The sequence below is a fragment of the Pelodiscus sinensis genome, chromosome 2 (genome assembly GCF_049634645.1).
Source record: "Pelodiscus sinensis isolate JC-2024 chromosome 2, ASM4963464v1, whole genome shotgun sequence".
NCBI classification, from domain to species: domain Eukaryota; kingdom Metazoa; phylum Chordata; order Testudines; family Trionychidae; genus Pelodiscus; species Pelodiscus sinensis.
This window is the reverse complement of record NC_134712.1, coordinates 84,340,672-84,355,982: the sequence shown is the minus strand read 5'-3', so window position 1 is coordinate 84,355,982 and position 15,311 is coordinate 84,340,672. Positions and strand designations below refer to the sequence as shown.

Here is a 15,311-nt window from a genome sequence, read left to right as displayed (position 1 = left end):
ACGTCTTTTGAGCAAGCCCATTATTTCGAAATATAACAGGCTCGCTATTCCGACCTCCCTCCTAACCTTGTTCCACGAGGATTAAGGGACATTTCGGAATAGTCGGTTATTTCGAAATCTGGCATTGTGTAGACAGCGCCAAATTTCAAAATAAGCTATTTTGAAATTAACTCGAAATAAACACCACAATTTCCATAGCTCAAATTGCGTAGCTTATTTTGAGATAAGGGTGCAGTGTAGATGCACCCTGCCTGAAGCAGCAGTTCAGCATTTCTTTTTGTCCTTGGCATATCCTTGCATATTCCCCCACCATGCATGGAATACAGGATTTTTTTTTACTTCCCCATGAACACTTCTGTTATGCTCACTTTTGTAATAGCTGAACAACTTACAGGTATTTATGAATTTATTTTCAAAATACTCCTGTGAGAAAAAGTATTTTTATTCCCATTTTTCTGATCAAGAACTGAGACAGAGAGGAATTTGGGCCAAAATTTGCTAGTCTGCTAATTTTGGGTGCCTCAGTGGGTGGCCTGCTCCAGACACCCAAGGCTTTTTTTTTCTGAAGATGCTGAGTACCCCCTTCATTTCATTTTGAGTGCTGACTGTTGAACACTTTTATAAATCAGGTCCCACATGTCTCATACTTATTGACAGTTTCTGAAAATTACAGCTTAAGCAAATTGTCCAGCAACACACAGGGAGTCTGTGACTGAACCATGGATAGAATGCAGTCTCCTGAGTCTTAATCTGTGCCTTAATAACCAGACTATCTTATTGCCCCCTGATTCATTCAATGAACACATTTTCCAATGCTCCGCAGAGAATAAAGCAAGGTTCTGTGAGGCTATAGACTCATCCAATGCACAAACTAGTCTCATTCTCCATTCACTTGGTGTAATGAATGAAGGCGGGTCTTCTGAGAAAAGTGTTATGTGATTACACTATTAAATACTGCCTCAAAATACATGAGTTGTTTTTAGCACTGTAAAACTTCGAAGTATTTGAGTTTCACAAAGGAAGTTCCATCATTAGCATTCACTACTCACACGTGGAACAACATGGCAGAAAGCATGTCTCTGATGATGCACAAAGAAGTTACTTACAGGTAATAAGTGTAGGAGTGATAGCTTCTTCTGCCATGATGGTGGAAGGATTTAGGCAGTGGTGGAAAAGATGAAATGGAAGGAAAGAAAAGCCAAATATTAATGTATGAAAAATCAAGATGAACTGAGACCAGAAGTGGTGACACAAATGAAAGGTAGTACGACTACATTTCAGGTATAGCATGCAACATATCTGGAATGGACAAATGGCATATCCAATCTCCATAAAACTTCAAGCAGTAAAATACATAATGCTTCACGGAAATGTTAAAGACAGTTTAAAACAATTCTAACAGCTAAATAATGTATGAAATACATAAGTTATGTATTATATACATCCATATAATACATACACAGACACACACGTAAGATGCTAAGCATGCTTTTATTACACATTATATTAATTGGTTTAGGAAGAATGACACGGCATCTCTAATGCATCAATTAGAAGCTTAGCAATAAAAAGTCTTACAATGCTTATAAAAGTAGCTGTTCTTCCAAGCAGAGTACTGTGGAGTGGTTTTGCTCTCTAGTTCCTTACAGACCTTACAATGTAGCCTACCACATATATGATTGCCTGGCTATATCAAAAGAAGGACAAGAGATATTTGACATAGGTTTATCTTTATTATTAGATGCCTGAGACTGCCTGGCTGATGTACATTGCAGGGTTACGGTGGGCTATCAGAATTAAGGATGTTAAGGACTAGTTAACTATCTGATAAGCAAATGCTTATTGGATAGTCGGTCGACTAGTTGATCCCAGATAGAGGCAGCGAAGGGGAAGGGGGGGGGGAGAAGAAGAGATACTTCAAAGTGGCAGCGCCAAGGTGGTGTTTCAAAGCGGCAGTGCTTCGTGGAGTGTAGGGTCAGCTGGGGACTCCCCAGCTGATTCTGGGCTCTGCACAGCATTTCTGGAATGCGGAAGTGCCTATTGATTAGTTGAGTAGTTGATGGAAATTCTATCCAATACTTGATTAGTAAATTAACTGATATTTAACATGCTTATTAAGAACACAGGGGTTGGCTCTGCACCATACTAATCACAGGAGTCCACAACCTTACCGTGTTTGTTCCTTTAACACCTCTTTGTAAGTCCTTTTCCAAGCCATTTATCCAGTCACTGTGTACCTTTGCTATGGCATGCCTGCACTGGACACCCACTCTACACATAAACAGTGAGGCTGTGTCCAGACTCAGGGTTTTTTTCGGGAAAAGTAGCCTTTTTCCGAAAAAACTTCACCTGCGTCTAGACTGCAGCCGCGTTCTTTCGAAATTAAATCGAAAGAACACGGCTTTTCTTTCGACGGCGGTAAACCTCATTTCACGAGGAAGAACGCCTTCTTTCGAAAGTGCTTCTTTCGAAAGAAGGCGTTCTTGAATGTAAATAGGGCTTCTTCGAAAGAGAGCATCCAGACTCACTGGGTGCTTTCTTTTGAAAAAGCAACTTGCTTTCGAAAGTTCCGCGTGCAGTCTAGACGCTCTCTTTCGAAAGAGGCTCTTTCGAAAGTATCTTTCGAAAGAGGCTTGCAGTCTAGACATAGACTATATGTGCCCTACTGCGCGTCATGCCATGTATGTACAGAGTCCTTCCGGAACCTGGTGTAGCAAAGGCAAAAAGTCCTCAACTGTACCCAAGCCAATATGGTGGCAAGGAAAAAACTCCTATCCTGCCCCTCTAAAAAAGGGAGTGACTAGCTTAACGCCTACAATAGGTCTTAGCCAAACTTGGTATCTTATCACCTAAAGGGGAGGGCCAGTAGGTCCAGCTTCAGCCTGCAAAGTGTATAAGGGAGGCTTCAGGTGGACCTTTTGAACCCTCCATTTCTAGGGGATGAGTAAGCGACCACAACGACTTCTTTTGCAGCAGTTTTCATCTCCCACCCATCAGTCATAAAGCATTGTTCCCTTCATTCAGCCAGCCAGCCAAACATCAACCCTCCATGTAAAGGCGCAGGGCATGCGCAAAGGCGCAGGGCAGTTAGTAGCCTGTCACCCAAAGCCCGTTTTAGGAATGCCAAATAAACTGTCATAGAAAAGTGTGTTTCCACTTTTCATTAGGCATTTAATTACAGAAAAGTAACTTATTCCTTTGTTTCAGAATTACTTCACTAAGAGTGAATTTCACTCCTTCCCTCGCAGAACTCCAGTGAAAGGGCTGTATTCAGGGATCATAGTGGGGGTTTGCTGGTGGTGTGAAAACAGAATTCATTCCCATTCTGTGGGCAGAATCCTACACCTACACATCTACTATTTCTGCCCCTGGGACTACTACAAAAGGCCAGTTGGATCCCCAGTCTGTTCATCCGTATCAACGTGGATCCAATGCCCTTTGGCACTTGACCTCCCTCACAATGATTCCCTCCATTTCAGCACATTGAGAGGAGCCCACTTTTGCACTGAGCAGAGTGCACAGGGGCTTCTGCTGCACCTCTCTCACTCCCTGATCTAGGCTCCCAAAGCATGGAGAGGCAAAGCCTTCCACAAAAGGATGAATTTCTCTCTGGTTAAATTCCAAACATAGATTCTAATTAAAAAGAAACTTATTCTCCAAAAAACGTAGCGATAAATAATGTTAATGTACTGGTTAGATAAAAGGCTGAAATAAACTGGATAGGCATCTGTAATTCTCACAGCACATAGATACAGTGTTATGACTGCACCAAAAACATGTAAACAGGCCTGGCAAACGACTAGCACTAATGTTAACTTGCCTTAGGCAACATGCTGCAGGCACCTCTTTGAAAACTCAGCTTTCATCACATTTTCTCTCTCATCTTCTTTGTTTGAGAATGCCTTCAGAAATATTTTCCAGTTTTTATTCCCATTTTTCTTATACTTAACAGTATTGTTTGAACACAAAGGCTTGGTACTGAACATTTAATCACACGTGGCACATTTGCAAAATGCACACCTGCAAAAACTGGGTTTTAAAAGAGAGCTAAGAATACAGTTAATAGAAAGGCTATGGATAAAATCCTTACTTAGGTATATCTTCTACTAAATTCAGTGCATGAAGGAGCAGAGCAGAATTGGGTTGTATGAAAATGGCTCCGTTTATCTATATTATCTTGGGAGGAGGTTGTTTTGGTATGTAGTGTAATCATCATCATCTTTTTTTCCCTTCTCTTCTCAGAAATTACTCATTTGCTAGTTCCCATTTAGAATCTCATGACACTACAAACCCTATTCCCTGCCATATGTTGCCATGACAGGGATTTAATGTAATTAGTACAAATGTTCTCATACATCTAAAAGATGTATAGCAATTTTAGAAACAACAATAAATATAATTAATCAGTGCTGCACTGCTGGTTGCTTGTATGCATAATTCTGCCAAACATGTTATTGAGATAAATTATTCGGTTTAAAAAATGTTGAAAACTCAGGTGCTTTAATTTGTGTGAATACATCAAATTATGGTGTGATATAACAGAAGAAAAATTAAATGTCTCATGTTCAAGTTATTTTTATATTGTTTCTTATAACACGATCTAGAGGTTTTACAGATGATACTCCTTGAAAATTAGATTCTGTAATTTTAAATTCCCACAATTCTGAGTGGCTATAAAGGGAAAATCTGTTATAAAAATATTCTACACCTGGGTAAATTAAGAAATAGAAAACTAAGACTTGGAAAAATAGATCATTTGGCAAAGACATTGTCCACACTTTGGAAAAATGTGCAACCTTAGAAACAGAGTTCTATTTTACTTTTTATATATGTGAACAGTCTCTTTATCATATTTTATAAGAGAAGGAGCTTAATTCAGGTAGCATAGTTAGCATAATGATTTCTGCATCACCCCTCTTCTGCAGGTAGCATAGAGGGCATGGCAAGAGGAATGAAGGGCTTGGTTGGGTCTTCCCCTTGACCTGAGTTATTCCTGGTTTCTCACCAGGATTGGCTCCTGCTGACCCCCTTGATGCCTCTAATACAGAGGCAGCAATGAGGGGCGGGGGGGGGGGGGAGAAGGAAGAGCGACTAGTCAAGTAGTGAGTTGACCACCCAATAAGCCTAGACTTATCGGGTAGTGGACTAGTCACCTATCTCCATTCCTTACTTATTTAAAAAGATAAACACATAAGAAAATATTAGAATGCTCAGGTATAAATGCATCTCAGAGTGGAAACAAAAGAAGCAGACAAAAAAAACCAACCCTTTATTGTTGTGGAGAGCTGAGACAGTTTCTGACAATCAAATATTAATAACTAATGGTTTGCTGCACTCCCACTGCAGTAACAAGATGGTGGCACAAAATGGAACTGCTGCATTCTAAATAAACATGCCCTTGAGCAAAACTCTCCCATTAAATCTAATTTTTTAGCCTGCAATCTTTTTGGAAACTTATTTGAAATAATAATTAAAAAAGAAAAAGAACAGCCAGACAATATAGTAGATTAATTATGCCTTTTATCCCTCTCTCTCTCCCCCTCCCAGGCTCCTATTTATTATTTTTGTTTACCACACATTGCAGGAATATTGCTATCACTTTTGCTCCATTGAGTTTTTTTTTAAATAATTTGCCAGTGACACCAAAACTCTCATTATGAATTTAGTTGTCAATAAGGTCCTGCAATTTTCAATGCAGGAATGTTGACGCCAGCGTGAGACTGGGTAAGTTGCTTGAACAATGCAAGGAGGGGTAGATTCAAATTCCACTCAAGTCAATAGAAAGATGCCTGTGGACTTCAATGGACTTTGGACCAAGCCTTAAGTGAGACAGACAGATCATATTTGACAGCAGGACACTCCCAGTCCACTGTAAATTGATATAGCAATCATGTCCCAGGTTCCCCCACCCACTGTAGTAGCCATTAAAGCAACCAGCATCTTTATGCTGAAAGAAGAGTTTAGTAGTTGGCGCATCAAACTAGGAGGCAAAAATCTCAGCTCAATACCTAGCTCTGCAACCAGTTCCTTATGTGAACTTTTTCTGTGCCTCAGTATATAAAATGAGAATGACAATTAAGAACCACTTTAGAGGAACATTGAGAAGTTTAATTAAAATGGAGTTATGAAGAGCTTTGAGGTTCCTGGAGCAAAGTGCCACAGAAATGCAAGGTGCTATTTTTGGTCACAGACCTGAATCCTTAATCACTTAAAACCTCCATTGAAGTAACTGATGCCCAATTATCAATAAATGTAATCATCGCAAAAGTACAATTAAAAAAAAAATCACTCAAACAAGTCAGCCGCTTAAAGGCAAATCAAAGAAATTTCCCACTTTACATTATTTCACCATATGTCCACGTTTTTTGGAACATATCTTGGACATATAGCAGGGATGTCTACCTTGCAAGACAATTATAAATTCCCTTTGAATGCATATTGTATACACAGTAACAATCTAGGTGAAATAAAGGGACCCTAAGTGACATAGACAGTTAAAATTCGACTGAATAATTGGTTCAAGTTTTACTTGGGTCATTAAGTGCAGTTGTTTCCAGGCCAGTCTATGCTAGGAACTCTGGACAAAATACCCCATAGCTGGTTAAAATCTGGGTACATTTTGTAATGTAGACGAGTGCTAACTGTACTCTACATCTCCATTCAAGGACGTGGTTAACAATCAATTACCTGTAAATCCTAGCCACACTAAAAGATTAAACTGAATTCTAACAATATCAAGGGACATTTTGTAAAAATAGCTCCTGGATGGGGTTACTGTAGATAGGCCTTAGTTTAGTGGTTTCAGTTTAATTACTAGCAGACTTTTTAGTCTAGCAGACTCTCAGTGATTAAGAACATTTATCCCAAAAGATGAACTAAGGGTATGTCTAAATTACATGGCACTGTCGATGGAGCCATGTAAACTAGTTTATCCGACATAGTCAATGAAGCGGGGATTTAAATAATCCCTGCTTCATTAAAATAAAAATGGCCACCGACAATCAGCTGATCTGGCACAGCGTGAAACGAGGTTTACAGGAGTGGTCGACAAAGGCTTCCCTTGTTGACCGATCTGCATCTAGACTGCCGCGCTGTGCTGGATCAGCTGATTGTCGGCACGGTGAGGCGGCCATTTTTATTTTAACGAAGCAGGGATTATTTAAATCCCCACTTCATTGATTATGTTGGGTAAACTAGTTTACATGGCTCTGTCGATGGAGCCATGTAATCTAGACATACCCTAAGAGTTATTATGTCTGGGGGAGCATAATAACTGCTACCAACCACATGGAGCTGGAGTCTCCCCAATGCCTCAAGAAAGCAACAACCATGGGAGCAGCTGAGGGGCCAACTTTTACCTGCTTGGAGAAAACTATGGGCGGAGCAGGACCCAAGTAGTCTTTCCATTACTCATAGGCAGCTCTCCTGGGGAGGAAAGAAGAGCCTTAGCTCTTTCTATCCTGGAAAACAACCCCTCACTCTCACAGTACTTGGGAGGCCAATCCTCACCTACAGATAACCCCCAACCTGAAGCAAATACTTTCCAGTAGCCACACAGCACAGCACAGATACACTCACCCAGGAACATAGGGCACGTCTACACTTGCTCCCTATCTTGAGATAGGGATGCAAATGTAGCTGACCTAAATTGCTAATAAAGCGGGGATTTAAATATCCCATGCTTCATTAGCATAATTTCACTTTCGCGCTATTCTGATCGCCAGCTGATTCGAACCAGGAAGTGCACTCCAGGCCGCATTAGTCGAATCAAACCCCTTGGTTCGAACGAACGTTACTCCTCATTTTTTGAGGGGTTTGATTTGAACTAATGTGGTCCAAAGTGCACTTCCTAGGTCAAATCAGCTGGCGATTGGAATAGCGCGTGGGCGAGATTATGCTAATTAAACACATTTAAATCCCCGCTTCATTAGCAATTTCGGTTGGCTACATTTGCATCCCTAACTCGAGATAGGGAGCAAGTGTAGACATACCCCTACTCCTTCAAGAAACCCTGTTGCCAATTCTATCCACAATATCTATACAAGTGACACCATCACAGGACCTAACCACATAAGTCACAACATCAGGGGTTCATACAACTGCACATCCTCTAATATGATCTATGGCATGAAGTGGCAGGAATGCCATGTATACTGGCCAAATTGGACAGTCTCTGTACAAAGGATAAATGGACACAAATCAGGATTAGCAACACACACATTTTAACCTGCCTGGACAGAATTTAAAAGAAGCCATTTGTAGCCCTGGAATTGTGTAACTAATAAGTCAGTTAGTTATAATGAATGTATGTTATAGCAAAAGGTTTGGATTAAACTTAAACACAACATGTAGGCCTCAGACACGCCAGGTAGCTTTGTTAACTTAGCTCAAGCTCTGTTGATGTTAGCATGTTCTCATGTTAAAGCAAAGGATGGAATATTGCAATACATAGTGATGTTCATATTAGGCAAGGCCTTGTAGTAGATAAAAAGAAGTTTAATGTTGAAAGACTTCGTAATTTTGTTAAAGTGACTAGAAGTTCCCCACTGTTCCATGCTGCAATTCTGTAAATGTATTGTTTGTATGAATGAGAGAACGTACGTTTTAGGAGAGATAAGTGTGAAGACCACTGCATGCTCAAATGATCAAAGGAGGGGCTAGAGACTCAGAAGTACCAGATAATTATCAACTAAGTGAAAGCACACTGAAGACACAAACTGGACCAAGGCAGATTGACAAACCCTGAAGTTAGTGGCAAGCACTCCTTGATAGGGAACTAATAACAACTTTCACCAGAAGACAACACCCCTGAGGGGTCATCAGCATATGGACATCAAATAACTGTGAGAACAACTTCTTCCCGATAAGCGTATGTCGTAAGAAGATTGATTATGATGCTGAATGACAGATGAAGGCCTGATAAGGCAAAATTCATAGACTTGCATGGAAGGAAAATCTTATAAAGGATGGAGCATCTTGTATAGTTCTTCGTGTTCTCATCCTGCTAAGACTATGGAGCATCAGTCCAGACTGACAAGAACCCAGCCTCCTTCCTCACACTCGACCTATCTGGCCAATAGGTTGGGCCGAGCAACAGACTGGTAACTATTCCATCAGCAGGGCATGTGTATGTATGTGTGTATGTGTGTGTAAATGCATATGCTACTTTGTTATATTATCAATAAATGCGGCGTGTTGATTTATCCCCCTGAAAAAGATCCCGTGTGCTTCTTTTAAGCATAACACGTTCTTCTACAAAGGAATATTATCATCCAACTACAGAGGGAGACTGCTGAACTGGAATTCATTTACAAATTCGACTATCAACTTGGGCTTCAATAAAGATATTAACTGGTTAACGGACTACAAAGGCAATTCCCCCTGCTTTTGACATTCACATCAAAAGCTATAAACGGGACACATACAGACCACTTAATTAGAATAATTAAAATGGGTAACTGTTTTTTTCTGTCACATATACACATCTTGGATTCTGTTATTTCCACTCCAACTCATCTGATGAATGGGTTTTACCCATGAAAGCTCATGATCCTATATATTTCTGTTAGTCTCTAAGGTGCCACAGGAATACTCCTGGTATCTTAACTGTAATTTGTTATAAAAGGGGCAATCTGGGTGAAGACGAGTCTCAGAACTAGACTAAGAAGAGTGTTGCATGTAGGTCAGGATTAAGTGGTGCAGGACTGGCAAAGCAATGCAGGGGAACTTTAATCACTGCATGCCTGCATGTCTCACTTGGTAAGGGGCTTTTGGGCCTCATTTTTATGCTTAAAATGGAAAGTATGATTGCTGTAAAGAAATAAAAGCAAATGCATGGAAGGAGAAGGTACTGCATTTCAGAAAAGATTTTACTCTTGATACATAGGACTATAAACCCTGAGAATGTCTGGGTTTTGTAGGATTGCTCTACTGTCCCAGAGAGTATTTAGGTTGGACTCAAATTTCCTTTCTTCTCTGTAATGGTCTCTCATTTCCTCTTCTAGTTCCTGTAGTGGACACTCCCCCTCTATTAGGCATAACTCAAGATCCCCTCCACTTACCCCTTTCTATCTTAAAGAACACTGGGGCCCAGCTGGCTCTGAGTTGAGCCCCAGTGCACGTACCTGCCTACCACTGATTTAAATGTGCATTTGAGGGCTCCAAGACAGCCACTACCACCAATTGCTCAATGTGCTCTAGGTATGGAAAATCCCAGACCTATTATGCACTTGTACAAATCAATATATACAAGCAATATATCAGGGACTTAACAGGAGGGCCTGAATTTCCTCTAAGGAAGAGAAGGAAACACACGCCTATGACTGAGAAGCTAGTGGGAAGTTCCAGGAAACTGAAGTGGAGGTAGGTTGGAAGGCAAGGGTAAGGGATGAGCACTGAAAGAACAAACATGCAGCCCCACAGCTGCAAAATCTTCTGCATCTCAGACTAGATGGCCAAACCTTGATTCAACTTGCTGCTGAAATTCTCCAATCTCCTTGCTGCCAAAAACAAGCAGTTTTCTCCTTCTCCTGACCAGGAATCATTTTACCCCTTTTACATGGTTATGGAAATCAGAAAGGCAGCAAGGTTTTTCTTTAACAAATCAAGGCAGCTCTGTCTATTGCTGTAGCAGTTTTTCCACAATACCAAACCTAAACACATGTGTGTGCAACCTACTTTTGGAAACGTCCAGCAACTTTACAAGTGAACCATTTTCATTTGTTTTTATAGGATGAAGTCTGCACAGAACAATATAGACTTAATCTACACCATAATTCATCTCAGTTCCCCTGTCCTTTTTCTATCTAGACCAAACTTTTCCTTTCCTTTCAAGATGGGCAACTTTCTCAGCTTTCTGTTGGGGAATCACTTTATATCTAACTTTTAGCTGAGCTGCTGAACAGATTCAAACCGCCCTCCTGGGACAGAGATACTGTTCTTATATTATTTGGACCTATCATGCAGTAGTAATATGTACAGTGCTAAAATAATTAATCTTCAGTTGTTTTTCTTTTATCACAAAGCCACAAACCTTAATTCACAAAAACAGTGCTGCAAGATGAAAAATTCATATAGCACAGTTTCATAAAATGCCACAGGGCTTCTAGGAAAAGCAGCAGCATTTCTTTAACTCTGTAGTGAAGACCAGTGAGGTGACTGGATACTTTTACCTATATCATATTGAAAACTGCTGTGACACAAATATGCACATAGAAAACATCTATCAACTGCTCACCTTTTCTTCATTACCAATACAACCCCCAGAAATATAATAACGAACAGCAAGATGCCTGCAATGACTCCGGCAATTTTAACAGTGTGGTCTGTCTCCTTCTCCGGCTCTGGGTCTGGTTTCCGAGTAGCAGCTCCTACGAAGGTAACAGATTTAAAAGAGGTGGGGGAAAAAAGAATAAAGACATTAGACTTTCTTCTCCTGCTATATTTAACATTCATAGTAATAAGCCTATTGATAATAATGAGCCGACAGACATCAATGCTGTTATTTAAAAAAAAATACTTGTTTAATATGCACCGAAAGGAATGAAACTGTTCATACTGTTCTACTATATTTTGCTAAATCACAACACAAGATGGATAATACACCCACGTCTGACTGTTTATTTATAAAGACCCTCTTCACACATACAATTTTCTATATTTTTATTATCTGTGTTGGCTCCCTGTTCTTCCTGCCATTTAAAAACTTGCCAACACAATAATAACTATCCTAAGCCTTTATCCAAATTTGATTTGCTGGAACATCTTCCTTAATTATTTTTCATAAATGAAGCAGTAATTCCATAACATATTAGCTTAAACACCTGGAAAAGTGAGATAAGCTCATTTACCACACGCAATTGTTTTTTTGTTTTGGGTGGGTTTTTTTTTTGTACAATAGACCTTTTTTTTTTTTTTTTGCCTTTGGAAATCTAAATCTAGGTCACATCTGGTAGGCAAAAGACTCCTTCTAAGCAATTTATTCACAAAGTGGGAAGCAGCTGATGATCACACCACTGGCACCCACGTTTAATATCTGTTTAAATGAGATAACCAGTGCCTTGCAGCAGCTACTGTCTTAGCTCTTCCAGCTTCTCCATTTAAACCCCCCACCATTTGTAATGTTTACTGTATAATGTGATGGAATGTCAAATCCATGTCTGATGAAATATCCATTTTCCTCCACTAAATGAGTTCAGGATGAAAACTGTTAAGGAAATAATATTCAATTCACTAAACTGATTTTTTTGAGAACTTAGACTTTTTTTAATCAAAATGTAACATATTTATCAGTTGAGGCACCATGTTCCTTTTACAAAGTGGACAGAAAGTTCTAGATATTGGCATTTATTTATCAGTTTTCTTATTACAGCTTTTATCTGGATGGGGAGAAAAGGAGAGAGAAAATGCAATTATACTATAGTATTTTAGAACTAGCATTCACATCACAGTCTCCTGGTTTCATTAAGGGCACTGAAAGCTACAGTTGTTGTCCACTTGCCCTTTTATTTGCCCTTGTATGAAAAATTGGTAAGGCAAGGATTTTACTTGGGACCACATTTTCATCAGCTCCTTTCACACAACTAAAGACGGATTTGTTTGGAGCAGCTCCAGTGTGACATTTATGGACCAGATTTTGGAAAGAGCTTAGTGCACTGAAAGAGAAAATCTGGCCACTTTTACTGGTACCTACATGTGCTGAACCCTCCTGAATGTTTGGACTCAACTAGGAATGCTGAGGTCTTCTTGAAAATTCTGGACAAGGTGTATTGTAAACATAATGGGCTAGTAGATATTTGCTATTTCTGCACCTAGTTCTACCTTGTTTGCTACATCTAATATCTCACTATGAAATGTCCCACTATAACAAATGGGAAATTTGAACAATTAAAACCTAGGATGTGTAAAAATAGTGGAATTAGGCTGGGTATTTTCTGTAACAGATTGCATACCATTTTATTCTAAACAACCCTATTTTTAACTTCCCTGTAACATATGATGGATTCCTTTAAAGAAGCTCCCTATTACTATAACTGATAGTACACAAAGCATGTTAGGTATTTAGAAGATACCTACAGTATCTACAAATATTAGAGGGGTAGCCATGTTAGTCTGAATCTGCAAAAGCGGCGAGGAGTCCTGTGGCACCTTATAGACTAAAGTGTGTTGGAGTATAAGACCCACACGTACATGCATCTGACGAAGTGGGTCTTTGCCCACGAAAGCTTATGCTCCAACACTTCGGTTAGTCTATAAGGTGCCACAGGACTTCTCGCCGCTTTTACAGTACCTACAGTTCCCTCTTAATGCAGAAAACAGGTGTTGGGCTAAAAATGACAGGTGACACAATATGGACTACCAGTACCCACTATCATCATACGAGTAGGATGGGCTTGTTAAATACTAACAGTAATTGTGGGATACTGTCCAATACCCAGGAGTAAATTGTAACGATGGTTCCTGAACACCTGTACCAAAATTTGGACCAGAAACTATGCATTCCAAAGAAGTATCTGGATTAAAATAAAAAAAACCTCTAATTTTTGACCCAAAGTAATTCAGTAAAAGTCTTGTTAAATCCACTACTAGTAGAAATAAAAATTGATATGGATTGGACTCAGATAAACGTCTCTAAAATGGAATCAATATATTTATCCTTCTCCCTTACCATTTGGATGGCCTGGATATAAATACATCAGCACCCCAGTGGGCAAGCAAAATGAGATGTATCAGACACTAGATTAGGAGGAGCTGGTTTTTAAACAGGGATTATGAAAACTGTGATTTAGAGGTAATTAAGAACAAGCTAAGTTCTCTGACACAACTGCAAGATAGTCTCTACTTACTTGTGAATGAGGCTAATATTGGTTCAAATGGGCTTGGGGCACCTTAAAGCAACATGGGACATTTGTCAGTGGTTACACACCACCACCTGGCTGTTGTATAACAAATAAATCAAATTAGGCAAGAAAACTGCCTTGGCCATTTGATGTACTGAAATGCAAATTCTTAGCTTAGCATCACTTCAACATGAAATATTTTGGGTAATATTCTGGAAATGTTAGGGTATTAGAACATCTTTTAAAACAATGAAAAAGGTCATCGTTTGACATCTATAGATATGAATGGATGCAATATGTCGCCAGCAGAGCTAAACCTGATTTGTTACTAGGTGAAATTCTTGTTAAGAATTGCTACATCTAACTAAAAGAGAAATGACAGCCTGTCATTGCTATGAAATTTTTACAGGCTGGTCCCCTACTTCTAAGGGCATATTATCTATCATGTTTCACCCATTAATTATTTTATCCTGTATTTGTTTAATGGGAATGTGTTGTGGGATAAAGAACATGTTTGTTAACTCACAGTCACTAGCTCAAATTACTTTCAGTATATTGTTTTGAAATAACGAGTAGTCCAGTGGCACCTTATGGTACGTTTACACTGCGGGCTAAAGTCGCGTTAAGATATGCAACTTCAGCTACATTAATTGCCCAACTGAAGTCGAAGTACCTTAACTCCACTTTTGGCGCTGTGTACACAGCAGGAAGTTGAAGGAAGAACACACTTACTCCTCCCCTTCTCTTACTCCTTATGAAATTAGGGTTACAGAAGTCGGAGTAAGAAGCCCGTTATTTTGAAATTATTAAAAAATAATATGAATGATAAAGAATAATTTCAAAGTAATAGGCTTTCTGTAAAGACATGCACTTTGTTATTTTGAAATAAGCGTGCAGTGTAGTCATAGTCAGGGCTTGACAAATAATACAATCTACTCGCCTGTGGCATGCTCAGATCGCCGGACAGCGCGGCTGGTGAGTGGGGCTCGCCGCGGTTCGGAGAGCCCTGGTCATAACCTTAGAGACTAAAAATATATATCATGAGCTTTCGTTGGCAAAAACCCAATAATTATATAAAGTGTGATCCACTCAAGAAGTATTCTTGAGAGGGTCATACTTTATATAAAAAAAACAAAAATGATCTGGTAGCACTTTATAGACTAAACATGAAGAAAGAAGGTAACATGAGCTTTCATAGGCACAATACACTTCTTCATATGACCAGAGTTATGAGTAGGAGAAATGAAAACTCGAAATAAATAGAAGGGTGTGGGGGAGAGAAAGATGCTCTGTCTCCCACCCATCTTCCCCCCTCCTTTTTTCTTAAAGTATCTGGAGAAAGGATGCTGAAAGCTCATGATATCTATCTATCTATCTATCTACCTACCTACCTACCTACCTACCTACCTACCTATATGCTTGAGAGGTCAAAAGGGAGATAATGTAACTACGAAACTAAAATGTAGCTTTTAT

General features: G+C 39.5%; 1 protein-coding gene across 11 annotated transcripts in view; it reads right to left on the bottom strand.

The window, feature by feature from the left end:
- PTPRM (protein tyrosine phosphatase receptor type M) overlaps positions 1–15,311 on the bottom strand; it is a 690,600-nt gene that overhangs the window by 209,711 nt on the left and 465,578 nt on the right. For 6 of the 11 annotated variants that reach the window (XM_075920961.1, XM_075920955.1, XM_075920956.1 and 3 more), the window contains one exon: positions 11,237–11,369. In XM_075920961.1, the coding sequence (XP_075777076.1) occupies positions 11,237–11,369 (133 nt within the window). Of the gene's footprint in view, positions 1–1,106; positions 1,137–11,236; positions 11,370–15,311 lie in introns of all 11 variants that reach the window. The other 5 variants (XM_075920958.1, XM_075920953.1, XM_075920954.1 and 2 more) reach the window with 1 other exon arrangement.